The 20259-nt window shown below is 39.8% G+C and overlaps 2 protein-coding genes across 23 annotated transcripts in view; one reads left to right on the top strand and one right to left on the bottom strand.

Annotated features, from left to right (window-relative positions):
• Nucleotides 1–11373, top strand: part of PTPN1 (protein tyrosine phosphatase non-receptor type 1) — a 48292-nt gene extending 36919 nt beyond the window's left edge. For all 4 annotated transcript variants that reach the window (XM_075166507.1, XM_075166510.1, XM_075166508.1 and 1 more), the window contains 4 exons: nucleotides 1330–1539; nucleotides 2280–2441; nucleotides 3105–3340; nucleotides 6095–11373. In XM_075166507.1, coding sequence (XP_075022608.1) covers nucleotides 1330–1539; nucleotides 2280–2441; nucleotides 3105–3340; nucleotides 6095–6302 — 816 coding nt within the window. In that variant the 3' untranslated portion in view covers nucleotides 6303–11373. The remainder of the gene's footprint in view (nucleotides 1–1329; nucleotides 1540–2279; nucleotides 2442–3104; nucleotides 3341–6094) is intronic.
• The window catches only part of RIPOR3 (RIPOR family member 3), a 53424-nt gene continuing 43910 nt past the window's right edge, over nucleotides 10746–20259 (bottom strand). For 17 of the 19 annotated variants that reach the window (XM_075166490.1, XM_075166500.1, XM_075166494.1 and 14 more), the window contains 9 exons: nucleotides 19217–19356; nucleotides 18235–18367; nucleotides 17363–17471; nucleotides 16022–16183; nucleotides 15690–15848; nucleotides 14361–14563; nucleotides 14009–14092; nucleotides 12953–13043; nucleotides 10746–11836 (listed from right to left, as the gene is read on the bottom strand). In XM_075166490.1, the coding sequence (XP_075022591.1) occupies nucleotides 11736–11836; nucleotides 12953–13043; nucleotides 14009–14092; nucleotides 14361–14563; nucleotides 15690–15848; nucleotides 16022–16183; nucleotides 17363–17471; nucleotides 18235–18367; nucleotides 19217–19356 (1182 nt within the window). In that variant the 3' untranslated portion in view covers nucleotides 10746–11735. The other 2 variants (XM_075166504.1, XM_075166505.1) reach the window with 2 other exon arrangements.

A 20259-nucleotide genomic window follows, 5' to 3' on the forward strand; every position in this document is an offset into this window, starting at 1 on the left:
AAATCTCCAGGTTTTGCATTGATGGCCTTCATCAGAAAGCAGGAACTGTTTTAGCCCTGGTCCTGCAATGAGCTGTATGGAGCTTGGCACAAGGATCAGGCCACTAGCTTTAAGACAAATAACTACTCTTCTTTTTTTTTTTTTTCTTTTTTTCTTTTTTTTTTTTTTACCTTTTGCACAATACCAAAATAAAAGTATACATGCCATTTTCTGCTTTTCCTCTCCTCTTCAACACTGTATTAGAGCAGTGAGAGCTAATATAAAGCTCCTTGGGAACACTGGCTAAGGAAGAACACCATTAACTTTCACCGAATGCAGGTCACTGAAGATAATGTCTGAGGTTCTTGGTGGTACTGACCTAGGAGTGTATGTTGTGACGTGCTAGCCTGAGTTCTGTTCTGTGCTGGTACTGCTCACTACTGGAAGACACAGTTATTCCTTTGCTCATCTGTTAGCATCTTGCACACTTCCTCCTGCCAGGAAATGTGAGACAGCAGACATGAATTTGACTAAATTATGTGTGAGTAAGAATTTAGTTGATGTAGTTTGTGGTGTATTAACTATGTCTGCCATAGACATCTTTGATGGTTGTAGCTTAGTATTCTAGGAGGGTGTGAGCACCAGTGGTTTAGTAGTCTTGGATGAAAGTTTTCAGGTTGGGAACAAACCTGTAAAGGAACAGCTGTGATAGTGTAAGGGCTATGTCTGCAGAAAGTGTAAAGGGCTTCTGTAACTTGAGGTACTTCATTTTGAGAAATCTTCAAATGATATTCTGTCATTAGAAATTGGAAGGCAGTAGTGCCAGCTATCTTGTGGTGATACAAGCATTTGAACTGTACTGAAAAAACTAAACCGTGTTATAAATAAGTAAATTTACTTATACAATTTCCTTTGCTCAAATTGAGACCTTCACGACAAGAGATAATTATTAGCAGTTAGTTTCTTAGCTGTGCAGCTATAAAAGCTCCCTCAGACTGATGGAACTTTGTCATTTGAATTCAAGTCAGCTGTTCTAAAGATGTAGTGGAAGCAGCATAGTCTGAGTAGCATACAAAGCTGAGCAGGCACATACCTCCATTCCATGTAAGTCAGAGTTATTTTCAAACGAAGTAGCTAAAATTTTTCCAAAGGCACAAATTTGAAATTGACCTAAAGGTAAAAACGTCTGATGTCTAAAGCTGTATGGCTAAATATTTAAGTGACTATTTGCTAGGAAAGTGAACGAGGAATTGTATTTGCTGATTAGAACGTTGTTTTAGGCAACTGTGCTTTGAATACTTCTGGCTCGTGTATCCAAGCTAAAAGACTTCCTAAATACTGTTTTTACAGACACAGGAAACTAGGGAGATTCTGCACTTTCATTATACTACGTGGCCTGACTTTGGCGTCCCAGAGTCACCTGCTTCATTCCTCAATTTCCTGTTCAAAGTGAGAGAGTCCGGCTCACTTAATCCTGAGCATGGACCCGTTGTGGTGCACTGCAGCGCAGGAATCGGGAGATCAGGAACTTTTTGTTTGGTTGATACGTGTCTTTTACTGGTAAGAACTACTTATTCCAGATGATACGCTATTTCTGTAGAGTTGTTTTGAGGAATGGTTTGTCGTAGGCTTGCAAAGAGCTGTGGTATGTTCTGTGAAGTATTGTTGCATGCTATTTCCCATTACCTTACTCATATTCTGGTTTGGCAGCGTATTCCAAGGCAGATCTTGTTCTTAACTGGCCATTTTGAGTCTGGGGAAGAAAAGTCTCTAGTTTTTAGGGTGATTTGCAAAGATACGCTTTGCCATAGTGGTTAAGAAAAAAAACACTAGATGCCTGCTAAGTAATAGTGTGAACTATCCTGAAACAATGCAAAATAAATCTAATGTGTTTGCTTTTACAGAGTCAACTTCGCTTGTAGGCAGGGGGAAATTGTCCTGACTTTGAGATAAAACCGGAATTCCCTTGGCTTTATTCTGTCACTGTGTGAGAGCAACTAATACACAGAAGTCAGGCCTAGGTTAAAATGTCCTTTTTTTTTTTCTCCTAATTATATTTTCAAAACAAGAAAGACAAAAAAGGGAAAAATGTAAAACATGTTGGAGGCTCAGTGTGTTTTCCCCCTCTGTCTTTTTAGAGACCCAATAAGTAGCTGCTGATACTATTTTTTTTATTAGTTTATTAATTCTTTAATAATTAATTATTGATATGGAGGGTAGTCTGAAGGCCATACTGCAAAATGAGTCATTGTATTGAATCTCATCAGAGCATAAAGCACGTTTCAAATTTTTATCTTCAGATGGACAAACGGAAAGATCCTTCTTCTGTGGACGTTAAACAGGTTCTTCTAGAAATGAGGAAGTACAGAATGGGGCTTATACAGACAGCAGATCAGCTCCGTTTCTCCTACTTAGCTGTTATTGAAGGGGCAAAATTCATTATGGGAGATGCTTCAGTGCAAGTGAGTACTATTGACTGCACAGCCTAATGTCGTGGGCTGCGACTCTTTTAACTGTAGCAAATATGTGGGATGGACAGAATAGAAAGAAACTTCAAATTTCAATCTTGCATCGGCTTCAATAATTTTTTATAGTATAGGGTTCTTAAATACAATGCTTTATGATCTGTCACTATCTAAAGTGTTGTATTTAAGAACCTTCAAAAATTACCTGTGATACAACAGGTGGCCTTTTCAACACTGTAATTTGGGCATAGTCTGGCTGCATCAGCTTTGTCTTTCATTTAAGGTAATAAAAATTTTCTAATATGCCAGAAGTTTAAGTATTATGATTAAATCCTATAAGTTTGTTTTATGCTAAGCAGAACTCTAGCAACACAGATTCTATTTTGTGCTATTTAAATTTTCCAGAAGTAGATGAAAATTTCCTGCATTTATAGCAGATGTCTGCTGTGTACTTGGATGTAGCTTAGGTTTGGAGTTCTTGTGTCTTTTTTTTTTTCCCCCCTTCCTTTTTTTCCTTTTTTTCCAATGCAAATGAACAGCCACTCTCAGAATAAATGAAAAGGTAAGAGTATAAAGACCCTGCCATGTTAGAGTTAAAAGTTATAGCAGCTTACATAAAAGAAATACAGAAAAGCTTAATAGGCCTTTTTCTTCCTGAAGGAACAGTGGAAAGAGCTGTCCAATGAAGACCTGGACCCTCCACCTGAACATACCCCACCACCTCCCAGACCACCGAAGCGAACCTCAGAAATGCACAATGGAAGGATGCATGAACACACAGAATTCTTTCCTAAACATGAAGTAGTAGAGGAAGAGATTAGCTGTTCAGTCGGCACTGTGGAAGAGATGGTTCCAGATGGCAGAGCTCGTTCATCTGTACCACTGATCACAGACAGGTAATTCATTTCGTTTCCCACTTCTAACTGTCCTGAGAAGACTGTCCAGTTGGCTTACAGCATTGAGAGGTTGTAGGACATTTGCTCATAAATGACATTTCGTGCAGAAAGTCCTGGACAGATCTTGATCGAGTTAGTATAATAGTAGTTCCAACCCAAAATCTTTTCAGTAAGATCTTATGCTCATTTTCTTTTAATTTCATGGATAAACTAGGGCCTCTTACGGGATCCTGCTAGAGTAAAAGAAGAAGTGACAGCATAATGAGGTGGTTTAGTCTTGATTTACATGCAGTATATGTTAAGCTACAGAGGAGCTCTTTCACTACTTAGAGGCGGTATTAGTCATGTAGCTGAAAATTAGGCTGACTAGCTTTAGCCACACATAGAAATGTGAAATTAATTGCAAGCAAAACTACTTTTGATGAAAGGAATAGAGGGGGCTCATGAACAGAGAACTTTTCTACCTGTCATTGTAACCTAAGTTGTAGAGACTAATAAATGTGCAGAAATGTTGTGTACACGAGCAGTAAAACAGCGGCGAAGCCAAGGTTCCTGCTTGCTTAACCACTAGATGTCACTCCTGATTTATCGGAGTGGCGTGGAATTGGTTGAAGTCCAGGTGCCTTGGTGTTGCTGGCATCCTGCATGTTAACTAGTTTTATTCAGAACAACCAAATGAATGCCACGCAGAACAAAAAAAATCAAAATTAAAAAAAAAAAAAAATCAAAAACCCTACACCCACCAGGGATAATCAAGGGAAAGTGTAATGTTCCCCCACTGGATCGTCTCCTAACAAGACATTTTCAGCTTCCCATAGGAATACTGGAATAAAATACCAAGTTTTAGTATTGTCCACAGAACTCTAGAGCCTTTTCAACAGATACAGCTGGCAGGCTTGATGTACTGAATTTATCTGAACCAGTGGGGGAATATGTGACTCTGGGAACTGGAGATTAGTGAGATGTGTTTCCAAAAGTCTTTCTTCAAAATAAACCTCCTCTTAATTTCATGTAGCAGAGAGGCTGAGACCATGAGCTGAACCTGTTATCTCCCTCCAAATTCTGCTGGAGGCAAGGAGATAAAACAAGTGTATTTCCCTGCTCAACATGAAACAATGTTTTGATCAGGATTTTTCTTAATTCATTGGGGAGATTCTGGAAGTGAAATACTCAAATTCCAAAGATCTTTACTAAAAAGAAAGGAAATCTTGGAACTAGGAATGGTCACAAATGGAACCTTAGCTACAAAAGAAGGAAATGTTGCAATGGTAGCACCTCCCTCTTTCTTCCCTCTGTGACAATATAGTTCTGTTACCAGAGTATTTATCTGGGATGTGAGATGCCAGCTAATGGTTTCCACGCCTAATGAAGAGTATGGATTTAAAGCTGGTGTCTTGTGTCTTTTCATTAGCTATATAAATCTGAATTTCTCAGTGAATAAATGATTTCCTGGAAATACTTTACACAGTGTAGTTTAAATGAACATAAGGCATGTCCAGCTCTAAAGAGCTCAGAGACTCAATTAATTTCATTTATTGCAGTCCCTTGCCTGAGGTTGGAGTTGAGTCATCCTCTGGAACTGCCTGCCTTCATTGATTGTAGAGGCTGACTAGACATCTACCTTTTACCTTGCTAAAGTTAAATCCTACCTTATGCCATGTTTCAGGCATACGAGGAAAGGCCAGGATTTGAATCCTGAGCTCCCTCATTCCGTACCAGTACTGTTGCTGCAGGATCAGGCCTCCTTTGTGATCATCACTCTTGTCCTCATGTCTGGGACAGTGAGTCTAGAAGGGGGGAAGGTGAAACTTGCTGGGCAGGAGGGGGAAGGAATAGAGAGCAGAGGAACAGTCTGATGTGAAAGCTTGTGGGACAGCGCGAGGCTGGAGGAAACGGAGGGGTGGGAAATAGACGTTGTGCTGGCAGGGGTGAGGGAAGGAGAAGCAGAAGTCTTAAGCACGTTTATTTTCCTGCCCAGATATTCTAGTGTCTGGGACGGAAGATTCCTGAGTTCTTCTATACTTAAGCTGTCAGCAGATGTCTAGGAAATCCCCCTGCAAAGCATCTCCCTGGTTACCACCCCAGTGGTTCTCACAGCATGATGATGCTCTGCTTTCTAAATTCAGCCAGAAGAAGTTGTACAGTAGATATAAAAGTTCCTGCTCAGTTAAGAAGCCTCTTTGCGTGTCAATATACTGCCAACAGGATGGAGGTCTAGTATCTGGAAACAAAGCCATGCTTAGAGACTATTAAAGGTGAAGAGATTTTCAGTTCCATCATTAAAAGCTATCGCAATGCATTTAGCCAAGTTACGGCTGCACAGGCAACCACAGTTCTATCATTTTCTGACTTTCTGGGCAGGTGCTTGGTTTTAGATCCTTAATCTTTTCCTGACCCGGATGTAGGTTTGATTTGTGCTAGTTCACTACTTGTCTCAGTGCAGGCAGCAGATTTGTGATAAGCAGTGGGAGTAGGTGGTGTTTAAAATTAAGTCAGCGTATTCTTTAAAGGGCACGAAATACTCCCAAGCATGGCTTTTGATGATAAACACTGTTCTAAACCTGTAATTTAATAGCCAGAACTGTAATAATTAGCGATAGGCTTTGGTTTGTCATCTGCTGCAGCTCCTGATAGCAAGAGATTTCCAGCTTTCTCTGTGGTGTTCAGTGGGTGAGGCCATGCTCTTGTAGAGTCTGCATGGCTTCTCTCCTAAATGGAGAATCCGTACTGAGTATTTATTTCTCTGTCCTTAAGCACTAGTCAAGACACTGAAATTCGGAGGAGAACTGTTGGTGAAAATCTGCGTCTCTCGCCCCACAAAGAAGAGTCGATGAAGTCAGAAAACTCAGAAGAGGACGATGAGAACATGATAACAACTTGGAAGCCATTTCTAGTGAATATATGCATGTTCACTTTCCTCACGGCAGGAGCTTATCTCTGTTACAGGGTGTGTTTTCATTGATGGACATGCCAGCAAGATCGACCCTGCAAGAAAACACCAACGATTTGATCGGTTTGTAATAAGCTTCTCTGAAAGAAAGCTAATTGAGGCATGTGAGCCTTGTCTCAGTGGAGGTAGATCTTAGGTTGAAAGGCCAGAACTTTGGTTAGGACTTACAGAGAGAATTGATGCACTAGGGTTTTATCTAGCCCTGTGGTCCCAAGAACATGATATTCTAATCTCAGGGCCTTAAAATATTCAGGAGTAAGCAAAGAAAATGCCAAATAGTTGTTTTCCTTTTTTTTTTTTCTTTTTTTTTTTAAACTAAATAATAGAACTACAACACATTGTTGTTTTTAGCCTTTTTTAAAAAGCCAGTTCTTTTTCTTTTGTGTATCAGAAAAACTAGGCACAAGTGAAACTTGCTTGTACTCTCCAAGTGTTGTAACCAAATACATGACTTCTATTGATGAGTTCCCAAAAAAAGAAAAAGAAACCCACATACCTGAAGAATGTAAACTTTTTGGAAGGGAGGGCGTTGGGGGAGGGGTGGTTGTGGTTGGTTTTTTGTTTTGTTGTTTTTTTTTTTAACTTGCTTCATCATTAAAGACTGAGTTGTGGGCAGTGCCTGTGGTATTGATATATTTAATCTTGGCATAACTGTTCTTAATGAGCTTATTGTTTTACATGTGTTTATAGAAACAGGCTTCTGCATTTGCTCAGGGTATCCCAACATGTCCAGCTCTTTTTTTTTCTTTTTTTTTTCTTTTTTTTTTTTTTTTTAAGTGTATCTTCTCATTGACTTTTGTTGCACTCTACTTGCACATATGCCTATTTACATTGCTTTGTAAAGCTGTTTTTACTTTTATATTCTGGGTTAGGAGAGGTTGAGGGGAGGGAGAGAAACAGGAAGGGAAATTCAACCAAAACATGTCCACCAGCATTTTGCAGCTGTGCAGCTGGCATTCAGAAGGACCAGTTCTTAAACCTCGTCATTTGGAATGTAAAATGCAGTTTCACTCTACATCTGCTCCATAAGGAATAGCATGCTTCCTGCGAGGGCCGGAGAGGTAACGTACTCGGAGGCGTTGCAGGCAGAGAACAGGAAAGCATTTCAATAAATCCAGAGCAATCGATGCTGTGGCAGCTTCCTTAAGACATAAAAAGTTCAACAGAAGACATGTTGGTCTGTGAACATACCAGTTGGCTTATGATGCAAGCGTTTGTGTGTTCTGCTTTTTTTAAAGCAAAGATTTAAAATACTGGCTTTAGTTTGGCTTGAAGATACGCTCTTCAGTAATGACTGGACATAGTGGTGTAAGAGGGTAAGTCTTGCACCTCTGCAGACAGGGCTGTTGCTACCCCAAGGTAAGCGAGGTGAGGTGGGTGGTTGTGTCCTGTGCCACGCTGTGTCTGCGTTGTTTGGCTCAGCCGGTGGGCCTGTTCCGCAGGCTCAGGACTTGAATAATGTAAAGTGCTTGTAAATAAGGATTTGGGTGCATTGGTAGAACTGTGACTGGAAGTCGGCATTGCACTAAGCGGTCTTGGTCAATGCTGTTCCTCTTGTTAGTACCAAATTATTAATAAACAACAATAGCAAAGATTTCTTTGCTCGTGTCATGGGGCAGAGGACAGGAGTCAACTCACTACTGAAAGTTGCAGTGTCTGAAACTAAACCATGACAGCTGATTTGCAACAGTGTTACTAATCAGTTCATTTTATTTTTAAAGGCTTTCTAGATTTATAGCACTTAACCACCATTCTCAGTGCAAACAACGCTATGGAGTATCTTATGTAAGTCTCTCTCCACTCCATATTTATTTTTGCAAGGCTGTCTGTAGGTGTAGCTCTTTCCTTCAGTGAATAAGTTGGTGAATGGGGTGGGGGTGGGTGGGAGTTATTTCTATTTTCCATTTTGTTAAGCTTGCATCAAGGGCTTCTCAAAAGTACAATAATAAATCCTCAGGTAGTACTGGGAATCAATAATTTACCTGTGAGACTGTTGGTCAGACCAGTACTTGAAAGGAGGAATGTTGTAATCAGTCAATACTTAGTTATATTATTGGAAACATGAAAAATGAGTATAGAAAAATGGTAATATATAATGGCTCATCTGTGTATTTAAGATACAGTATGTGATTGCTTTGTCCCCACTATTCTCTCCATCATCGGGTAGAATATTGTTCTAAAGCAACATTTGTACCCCATTTGTATTAAAATGCATGTAAAGTCTTCTAGTGTCCTGATTAAATACCATGTGCTTGAAAGGTGAAAGAACGTATATTTCTGCTTACTGATGTGCCCAAATTATATTTGCATGAACTGATCATTAAGTGGCTGTGGTTCAAAGGGTGTTGCTGAAAGTATCTTCGTTCAGCGATAGACTGATTTGGTGTTTATCAGATAACATGTACTCGCCTAATACTTGGCATGACTTCCTATTGAATTTCTGCGTACTCAGTGTAACCCGGTTGTTTAGCATGGTTCATTTCAGCTGAGTAAGTGTAGTACAGACATTCCAGAGAGTTTAGTAAGCCGTATTCACACCTCGCCTCTGGTCGCTTGAGGCAAGCAATAGCTCAGTGATTTCAGGGACTTGCTGTGCTGCCTCCAGAGCTGTGCTGAGGAGGGGGAGGAAAGCCCCTTTTGCAAGGTCTCAGCAGCATGCTTTGATCTGCAGAAATAGGCTCCTGAAGTGGCGGCCCAAGAAAAACAAACAAACAAACACCGCCTCTATACTGTTCCCAGGAGGGAATATTTTAAATTTTAGGCTTGACAGGAAAGCAAAGCATCCTTCCTTTGAATCCAGAATAATTCACTTGCAAATTATTCTAACAAGAGAGAGTTTCTGCAGATAATAAAAAGGTTTTGAACATCCCCCTTTCTGCCCATGTATTTTGCCATTTCTTTCTTCTGTTGCAAATCCAGAACTTACTGTCCCAGGAGAAACAGTGGAATATCCCGCAAGCCCAGTGAGGTGTGTATAAGGCTTATAGTACCGAACTGTAAACATTTTTGTTTTGATGTCCTGTATATGTATGTAGTAGTTTGGGTGTGTATATACAGTAGCGTTTCAAAGTGGGTGTATTGGTTAACCTATTCTTGGAAAATGGACAAATATCCATGTTAAACTTGTTAGAAAGTTAGTGAGCTGCTCTGCTATATGCCTTAAGCAAATATTTACTCATCAGGTCTTTCTTTTTTACAGATTGCCATAGAATAAACTTTTTTAAAAAAAATAAAAAAAAAAACCAAAAAAGCTAAATGTTTTGGTATAATACATTTTCAGGTATCTTGTCTTTTGTGTAAGCCGCTGCAAAGACCTCACAGGTTATTGTACAGTTTTTCAATTTCCCATACAAGTTTTCAGTTCTCATTTTAGTTGAAACAATAAAATTCTTTTTTTAAAGAATGTACATGAGAGTCTTATTGCTTTCTGTCTTCTCAGGGCTACAGCCACTGGCTCTTGCTTTGAATCACTTGCAAATCAGGGCTAGCATGATGTTTGGTGGGGTTTTTTGTAGAGGAACGTGATTTAAATGTTACTGTAAGAACTTACTTGTAGGTCAGAGCTCCAGTAAAAGAATCAGTGAAATGAGTATCCCGTGTCTCTCCCTGACACATACACGTCTCTCCTTTAGTCTTTCATTTTAACTTTAATTAAAATTTAACTATCTTGGCCCAGGAATGAGTGTAATATAAAAAGTGTAGTAACTCTCAAGTGTAAGTGTTTTTTACAAGAGTTCAGTTGTGCCTTAGCATGAAGCTGCATTTGGTTTGTGTTTGTGTTACAGCAGCTGCAGCCATCAAATTTCCACATTGTTTGGATGAAAGTATTTACCTTTTTGTTTATATTTTTAAGGAAAGCTACACATGAAGGAGAGGTGCTTGAAGAGAGAGTGTTCAGTAGTTTCACAAAGTGGCATTAAAACAGCTGTGGTGAGTTTTCATGCACTGCCCCTCAGAAACTGTCAGCACCTTACTGTTCGTGTTCAAAGCCTAGCTCGGGCTCAGGCAAGAAGCTGACTGGGCTGCCCTGTCTCTTACAACTCACCAGCTCTTTCCCTTTCTCTCTTCTAGTGAAGGGGAAGAGTAGGGGAGAAAGGCCTGGGGAAGCAGGGGATTTACCAAAGTAGAACAACTTCTTTCCCCTGCTTTTAAATAAATCTGTAAGTTAAAGTACAGAAAAGCAGCCCATTAAGTTTTACTTTGCTATGGAATAGCATGACCTAAGCACCACGGTCCTGCTATTCAGAGCTCCACAATAGCAGAACAGTAGCTGAGCCTGTTTCAACGGTACAAGTCGGAACTTTTCACAGGCAGAATATAGAAGTGGGTACATGACAGGCTGCGTATGGGGCTCAGATGTGTGCCAGTTAAGTATCTTGGTTCCCTTTAGGGGTTTATTGCCTTATACCTGTCCACAATGCTACAAGCACATCAGTATGAAGCACTTGCAGGAACTTGTCTCAAATGTTTTATTAGAATTTTAGAAAACAGTATGAAATCCAACAAATAAATACTGAATAGAAAAGTTTTTTTTATATATATATATATATATAAAAAAAATATACACACAAGCCAAACCCTTTCAAGTATTTTACCTGAAGCCAGGCTTCTCCTTATGGCTACCCTCCACTAAGTTAAATAAGTGTTGAGTAAGGAGCCTGACAATGGGTGTATGACTATGAGAAGTCTTGATCTATGGCTAAATGAATAAATTTAAAAAAACACAACAACAACTTATACAGAGCTGTCCATCTGTCAGTCAGACCTGCACATGGCAAATACAATACATACCTTCCTGTTTTAAACTGCGGAGGATACACACTCAGTATATATCCTTGTCAGGCCTTGCTTGAACCTCTCCTAGGCTGCAATTATTCTGAAGGAATCTGCTTTTGAAGTAACAAGCTTTCCTTCTGCAACTAAATTGTACAAGAAAAGGAAACCACCAAGCGATCCCTCTAGGTTTTTTCCTAATGTATGTGGCAGTTGATGTAAGTAAGTGACCTGTTGTCTGTTAGTTTCCAGATGGACTGTTGGAGAGTGATCATTTCTCTTTTCTTTAAGAAATACCAAATTAATAAAATACTTTATGGGAAAACAGATCATATTTGACTTACAGGTTGAGTGGGGCGGATAATTCCAGTGAGATGGGGATTTTAACTCAAGTGACAACCTGGTTCCATATTCTAAGAGATCCTAGTTTTCCTTCGTCCAGCACTTGATATTTCATCATGTGCTGAGAGACAGTGAGAAAAGGTATTCCCGTCTGCTCAGTGTAGACTGCAAACTTCCCCCTTCTGGAAATAAACCTGTACTCCGTCAGTATGCAGCATGTGTATGGCAGGGCAGAAGTAAACCAGACACTGATAAACAACAAAACAAAATCCTCAGGTACCCATATGTGGCTGTGAGGACAATATGATTCAGCTCCTCATATTCCAACTACTAAAATACTGTGATTTCAATTTCAGCTTCTTGTTGTACAGTTTCTCTTAATTCACAGCAAATCCTGTCCATTTTCTCAAAGGCTTGCCGCCCCTTTTCACCTATGGAGAAAGAGAAAAATATATCCCATACTGAGGATGAGCAAGCAGTTAGAAACACCCTGAGAAATGTGATACTCTAGAACTACTTCTGTTGTGACCTTGTTTGGAACCAACAAGAACTCTCAATAGTGACAAACACATCTCTAAGGGAATAGTCTTCCAAAAACTGCTAGAAGCCACCATGGAAAAATCAGGCTGCCTGCAAACATTTCCACGTGAGTAACGATTTGGAGCATCACGGTTGGAAAATCTGTTTTGTAATACATGTGAATCTGAGTGTTTCTGTGAAGCAAGGCTGGAGATCCCCAGAACTAAGCATGAACCAAAGTGTTTTTAGGAAGAACAGAACAGGGAAATTACTGTCTTCCAGATAACTGGACATCCTCTCTACAGCTTGCACTTAAGATATTTAGCCTAGGCAGTTCTCCCTTGCCCTCAGTAGAAGTACAAATAGTAGACGGTAGCAAATTGGGAACTCTGACATTTCATTAGCAACTCCACTGTAGATCTACTGAATTCAGGTGAAGTAACAGGTAATGAACCAGTATAAAACCATTTTGTTTGTATTTGGAGTAGAACCATTTGAAGAAGAATAGGAACATCAAAATTAGAAGTAACTAGTCAGTTTGTAGGTGGTTAGAAAAGATTACCAGACTTGAAGAGTCTGTTGTTGTTCTGATTTATATAAAAGATCTTTAAATCAGTTTAGCTAATCTCAGAGCTAGAAGAGGCTTTACGGTGATCTGCCAGGTTCAAATGTCCTTTTTACAAAATCCAGGAGGAGAAAATTGCTGATGCCAGTACTACTGTTAAGAAGTGCTCCAGCAGCACTGTCAGCACTTTCAGTACTTACCTGCCACCTTTTTAAAAAGTTTAGTGGTTCTTAAAGCACTTTATCCTACAGTAATCCCGCTGGTCTGATTCTACAAACTTTAATGGCAGCCTTTGGTTATTATATGTGGTACGAAGTTTATCTTAATGGTATGAAAGAGCTGTTCGTGAAATACTTCCATTGTCCTAGATGCGTTCAGGCTGAACGTCAGGCCTGTTCTGGTTCTGCACTATTTCACATTACTTTTTCAGAATCTATAGTTTAAAGTTGTACGAAAGACTTACCAAAGGATAGCGTTGTTTCCCTGGCTGCATTCCTGACTTCCTCTGTTTCAGATTGGCACAGGTGGGCAACCTGCTCAATACTCTCAACACCCTGTTTGAGAAAAGAAAAATTTGCAACAGCAGCTTTTCAGCAAGCGTTTTGATGCACATGTTTTGCAAGGTAAACACATACATACCAACTCCCATCTCTTCCTGCATCTGAATTCTACAGTGACCTTTCTTTTCTCCCCCAACATATCAGCTTGCAGTTAATATTTCTGAGCATGATCTCACCTCTGCTACTTTCTCTCCTGTTTAGGGCATGAAAAAGTGTAAAAGTTCTGGGGTACAGGTCACTGCTGCAGTACCATTAAATTTGCATAACCCAATCAGGACCTTCACTGAAAGAGTTAATGCAGGTTGTACAAGGGCAACAGTTGCTTTGCAAACCTGACTTTGAGAACAAGACTCTGATTTGTTGGGCCTACCTTGTGACTACGTGTTTGTAGAAACTGTACTCACAACAATCCCTTGTGTGCAAACTCACTCAGTACAGACTTGTGGCTGTTGGAAAGCTTTAAATTTGTTCTGACAGTTTCTTATAATAGCAATGCAAATATTACTTTTATTTTCTGACTATAATCAGCAATTGTTAAAAAAAAGATGAACTGATTTAACTATAAATTTCTATAGTTAAAGCTTTAGAACTGACTCCATATATGGCTGACTGTTGCTCATTTTTCTACATGCTACGTGTTCCCCAGCCAGACAGTGTCTGTTGTCCTTCACCACTGACAATTCTGTAGAAGTTTGAAAACGTCCTTTCTGCCACTGTACTGTGCCTGTCAGAGCAAATTGAGACACTCCAAGATGCCTGCAGCTCCCTCTGCCTGCTGCCTTTTGAATAGTAGCTTTAATAGTTTGGAACTTTGGCAGCCAAAAGAATTCATTAATTCCAAATAGAAGGAAGCTGAACAAGTAACCCTACCAGCTTAAAAAAAAAAAAGCTAGATACACTTTTGCATCTAGCAATTTTGGCCAGACACACACAGCAAAAGCAGAGCTGTAAATACTTACTCTGAGGTTTTTAAGAGCCAAACATGCAGCTTGCTGAAGTTTTGCATCACAGTCAGCTAAAACATCAGTGTAAAAAAACAGCGCCTGAATGAAAAAAAAAGAGAAAAATAAAGAAAGGCTTTATAAACTTAAGCGTAACCAAGCACTCAAATTCAAACTGACATAAGCACTGTTTTACCTATCTGAAATTGAATAAAGGATATAGACAAATCACTTGAGCACTGATGTAGTTTAGGTTCTAGTTAATAGATTAATGAAGTACGGAGAGGACAATAGTGCTATTCTAGGATAAAACAAACTCCATGTATTTCAGCAGCTATTTAGAAAAGCCGGTAAGAACTGCAGTCTTTACCTTTTCCCTAAAGTTCTTGTTTGCTGCTGCACGGGAGAGGCAGGATGTGGCTGCTTTGCTGACGCGGTGGTTGTCGTCTAGCTGTAAAATCCCAAGTAGCCGTAAAGTCTGTGGTAGAGGTTGGAGTTTGTTCAGTCGCTTTCCTTTCAATTTTTTAAGAGTCTTCAGCCGTCCAGGGCATTGTAGCTCCTCAATTAGCATTACTGCAGTGAAAGGACTCAACTTGACTAACTGGCCGATGAAGACATTATCAAGAGAAGACAAGCTCCCCTCTAATTCGGTCTCCTTTAGCCACAAGTAGTTATTCACACAGCTAATATAAGCAAGCCAAGCATGGCAGGAAGCAAATCAGGACGGCTGCCCCTTTGACCATCCTGTCTTCTTTCCCTGTCATTGTTTCATTTCCTCCTATGCCAAGACTGTCTAACAAACGGAGCAGAGATTATTATTTCACAGTATTAGTTCACAGGGTGCAGCAACGCCCTGGTCCTTGTAGGACCTGAGTGCATCGAGTACAACGTACAGCGCAAAAGAACTCACACCTTTGGACGTTAGGACAAGCGGTCTAGTCCTACAATAAGGAAAACACGATCAAGCAAAATACTTTTAAACATCCCTGAAAGATCAAGCTGTACTGGTCAAAGAGAAAACCCTCTATCTTTTAAAAAATTAGAAATCAGGCACTGGATTGACAGTTTCAATTTCAAGAATATCCCAGGTCTTTTTCACTGACTAGCAAGGCACAAGTTCTTAGTCCTGCACCAGATTAGTCATCTGCATCAAAATAAGACTAAAGATGCAGCCAATATCAGGACTATTTTTTAAATAATTCTTTTCTGATACAGACCAAGTTTTAAAGTACTTTCACATGTTGGACTAGGCTTCAGCGAGACACTGGCTACCTCATGCTAGAAAATGCACATTAGTAACCTCTGAAACTTTATTGCTATTATCTGTGTCTGATTACAGCTGCAATAGTCACACAAAGCTACAGACATTTACTCAGTCCTTGAATCCAGCTGTAGATTGCTGCCAAATTTGTTTCTGCTATAGCTTCAGAATATCACAGAACCCACTTTTTGGGGCACTTAAACCCATCCTTCACACCTCTGTTTTGTTTCTACCCAGTTAGATATGGGAGTCAAGCATGCCTTTCCTGTTCTAATTAAAATTACATGGTCATAAAGGGAATTAAAATGGAAACAAATTGTCAATGCAAGGGTTGGGCTGTTTTCTGCTCTGAAAGTGTATCTGGAGTAGTAACCTGGAGAGCAACAGCCAGCTGCTGGGCTTGTCAGTTCAAGCGAAGGAGCCGAGCACTGCCATTACCTTCTTTAGCAAGTTTTCCCAAGTGTTTCTCCAGGCTGGTAATGTGGTGCTTCTCCAGGTAGCTATAAAATTGGAATAAAGTAACCAGTTCTGTCTGGAGGTACGGAGAGGGGAGCAACCCGTCACAGGTGATGACCTGCTCTAGCAACCTCTGCAATACTGAAAGTAACATGGAAAAGAACAAATGAGAAAATGAAAGGTTGGTTACATGTAAGCTGCTTAAAACAAGTAAGTAAGAGTTCTAGTTTATTTTTAAAATGCACAATGACAATTTTTAGCTGTGTAATAAAATGAAACCAGAGTGGCTTTGTGTTTAAGGAATGGACTGGTACCTGCTTCTAATTGACCAGGGTATTTTTCCTTCACTTTGAGCATCAATGTGTATTTTAGTGCATGACGGAATCTTTCTGCTGAAGCAAACAAGATGCTGCCAGGCTCTGCAAGATCACTCCAGATTTTCAGATAGGGCTTCTTCTTTTTAGTCTTCTGAATAACTGAAAAATCACATTTTAAAAAGTCAGTGAGCTCTAGCAGATTTTGGATTTTGCATGAGAAATTAGGCACCAGATGGCATATCTAGAGATGTGTCAGCATTAACTTGTATTTGCGTTATATAGATGGTCTTGTTCAAAGCTGGAGATTTGCTGCCAGTATTTTAACATCTGCAAGCATTGATTTCACCAAGCTTGGGCTGAGCTCCTAAACTGTCATTACGAGACCTGAATGAGACGCCTAGCAGCTCTTCTGCCTCTTATTATTAATTTTATCCCAGCATCCGAGTCAAGTTTCAGAAGAACTTTCTGCGAGTTTAACTGTTTCCACTTCTATCAGCAAGAGATGTGCCATTTCCAAGCATTTGAGAGATCCTGTCTCTCGTACCTTCACAAGTGGAGAACTCTGAACCTCAGCGCATAGCCTGAGGCAGGCTTTCTTTCATCAATCAGTTCAGAAGAGCACTTGAAGCAGTACGCGGTGGTTTCTCACTATCATTTAAACCCTACCATGTGTCACTCTCACCTACAGAGATGTTGAACTTGTGTTCTGCATTTAAGACTCCTACACTTTCCCCATCACGTTGTACCAAAGGCTTTGCTCCAGGGAACAGTTTATTCTCACATCCTTCATGATAAAATCTGCTTCCAACTAAAATTTGCATTCTTGCCGCTATATTTGCCAAGATGAGAAAAAAAGCCTTCAAATTCTCCCATTGTGCCTTTATCATTTTGTCACGTCCAAGTCAATGGAAGAATTTAATAGTGGGAAGGCCTGAGATGGGAAAAATTGCACACCAAACTTTTCTGGCAAATGTGTACAGAATTTGGGCTGTTTGCTTACTAAGTAAAAGCATAGATATAAAAGAGGATTTTATTAAGACTATTCTGCTGTTCTTTGACTGCAAACTCCATCATCTATAACATCCCTATTTCTAAGACATACCAGTTCAGCTGCTATTTCTTTGAGACAAACTTCTTCAAATCTTTTCCTTCCTTGCAGGGGAAAAAACCAAGCAAACAGTGAGCCCTGTTTTTTCTAAGAATGTAGATATAAGAGCTGTTTTAATTACACATTGTAAGGAATTTAGAACGAAACCCCGATGTGTCTGGAGAAGCTCAAGCAGAGTTACCTGTACCTCTCACATCTCTGGCATGCCTTGGAATAATGCAGTTACTCACTTTCTTCAACAGACATATCCAAGACATCCCCCAGGACTCGCGTCTGCTCTGATACTTCTTCCAAAATGCTCTCCTGGACAACCTGGGCTACATTTGGTGACCTCAGTTTCTGAAACACAATATGCTTATTTTAGTAGCTGAAACGAAGGCAGTATCGAGCTCAAGATGAATGAGGATTTGTTTCTTAGAATCAAACTTCTAAAAATCTATGAGAAAACACACCAGCTGCTCTCCGAAGGCCTCTTTTCCCATTCAGAGCATGGACAGGTCACTTCTGAGTGCAAAGCTGCTCAGCAGAACAGGATGAGTAAATCACATTATGCTGGGACAGGCTGTCCAGCATTTGACATTCTTCTCTGCCCCTGTCCATTGATCTGCTACACAGTTGTCAATAGTTACACTGTCCTCTGCTGCTCATCCTCATCAGAGGTAATACTTTGAGGACAATAATGTGCTTGAGCACTATAACCGAAATTAATTGAGGAATGAGGTCTCAAGAGGAGATAAGAGTTCTTTCTTGCCCTACACGCTACCAGTTTCTTTTAGTAGTAGCAGTTTTTCTTTCATTAAAAAATTGATCACCTGTTATCAATACACAATTCAACTCAAGTCTGTCCTACTGTATTAGCAGCCTGCTTTGGGCACAAAGGTATTACTTAGAGCTTCAGAAAAACCCAGAGGCTGAAAAAAAGCAGGAGAGTTTTGTATGACATGTTCTGTGCATACACATGTATACACAGCATTTTTTGGACTCAGTTTCTATTCTGAGTCTTTTTGCTTTTATAAAAGAACCAGCTACATATCCACTTTTGTCTGTGATCAGAATGAGCAGTTACAACCAGTGCCCTGGAAACCCATAGGCTATTCCTTACCTGCAAAAGACCTTTGCACAGCTTCAGATGAGTTATCAAAAGTGAGTCTAAGTTGTCATCACCAGTAGTTACATCTCTTGTTTCTGTTCCCATGTCACAGCTCAAGGACTGAAGCGTGTTGTCATTGTATGTGCTGTTGAGAGAGGGGAAAAAAAAAAAAGAGTTACAACTCTCATCACTAAATAAATGTGAAGATGTGCAGTCTTAATAGTAGCCTTCAAGCAAGTTGCAGAAGTACAAGACAGGTGGCATTTAACAGATGACATTTTTTATTGCATTTATAACACTTCTTAAAAAACATGAGGACTTTATTTCTAAAACTCATTGCAGGACAGTAATACCAGATCAGTTGATCCCACAAAATCCCATTTTGGAGAATCAATACTCATAAAAGATGCTTCCAGATAATGTGAATTGAGTTGCTGGTTCATTTGCAGCAGGTGAACTGCAAAAGCAGCACATATAACAGACAAATCCTTGGTGTTCTCCCAACTCGATGATACTGGGAGCATAGTAAGCCTCCCAGGATCCACCTCGTAGCTCTGGAATGTACCTTTCAGTGCTACGCAACTTGCAAAACTGAATTCAAAAGAAAGAACAGGTAGAAGAGCTCCGCAAGTTACTCCTAGCTCTCTCCCTCGCTAGCGCAGAACTGTTTGGCATCATCCTGATAAGCCTGTTTCCTGCAGTCTGTTTCTAGCAGCCCTACATGTTAGGCATTCCATAGTATCCTGCGGGTGTCATTCTGCAATGTTTTCCGTAAGTTCAGTTTAAGTTTCCTGCCATTTCAATCTGGTAGGTATTCTGAGTTATGAACCTCAGAGCATTCAGAAAAATTGGTTTCTATGCTGGATGTTCACACCAATAGCAGCTCTGGACAATCGTCACTTAGCCAAGTACAGTGCATTGGTAAGTGTTCCTGGGACCAGCCCTCCCCACCCCTTTCCCTTGTCCCCTATAATGAAGTGCTGCAGATACATACCTGATACTGGCTGTTCTTATGCTTCCAAATAATGAAAGCTCATCAGCACTACAGTCAGCGTTTAAAAAGTCAAAACTTTCCAGTACTGTCTCCACCATTAAACTTTCCATAGATGAATGTTTGTGATGAAGTGTCTTTAGCTGGTGATGGAACGGAAGGAAAAATATTGTTATTTGTAGTTATCAAGCCATTTTGCAGGATTTCTTTGCTGTTTTTCAAATCACTCTTAATAACAAATCAATTTGCTTTTCATGATTTCATTCTTAACACATCAAGAAAGTTAGCTCTTGGTACAGCACTCTGATCTCGAAATAATGTTGCTAATTAAATTCAAAATATGCTTCAATATTTTAAACTGTCTGTATTCCTCTTTGGATTTCCATGCCTGTTAAGGTTGGTATGAGAGCAATTTTCACTTATTCCCTGTTTCAGATCTAGAAGCAGCAATCTTAGGGGTCTGTTGCATTCCAGCGTAGTATCCAAGAACTTCGATATCAATAGTGGATTTCATGAGGCCACTAACTTTCTCCCCCTTGGAAAGGCTGCTTTGAGAGCACTTGGTTTGATTTTTTTTAATTTCTATTTTTAAAGTGGTTGCACTGGAAGTCAGGGCAGTTTTGTTAATGTCATTTATTATTCCAGACATTAGATGAAGTCTTACGGAATCTTATCTCCCAAGTCTGTGCACTGGCCCCATGTACTACAATGCTACCAAATTTGCAATATAACCCACTGCTTGCAGAAAGCTCTTCTCCAGGTCCTTTCCTCTAAAGAAATTTATGATTTTTTCAGCATCATATGACTTGTCAGACAGACTGAACTGCCTGCAAAAGCTAGGTGATCCTGGAGAAACTTTAGGTTTGATGAACTGATGCAGTCATCTCAAAGTATACTAAATCTGAAAAACATAAAAAAAAATTAGAAGCAAACCAAAATGCAGAGGCTCTGACATACAGTTCAGAATCTGCTTAGCCCAGACTGATTTCCACTTTGACTGCATGCAATTTCTTAAATTCTTTTTCCAGATCTGCGCACAGTGTTCG

The sequence above is a fragment of the Calonectris borealis genome, chromosome 17 (genome assembly GCF_964195595.1).
Source record: "Calonectris borealis chromosome 17, bCalBor7.hap1.2, whole genome shotgun sequence".
Classification (NCBI taxonomy): Eukaryota; Metazoa; Chordata; class Aves; order Procellariiformes; family Procellariidae; genus Calonectris; species Calonectris borealis.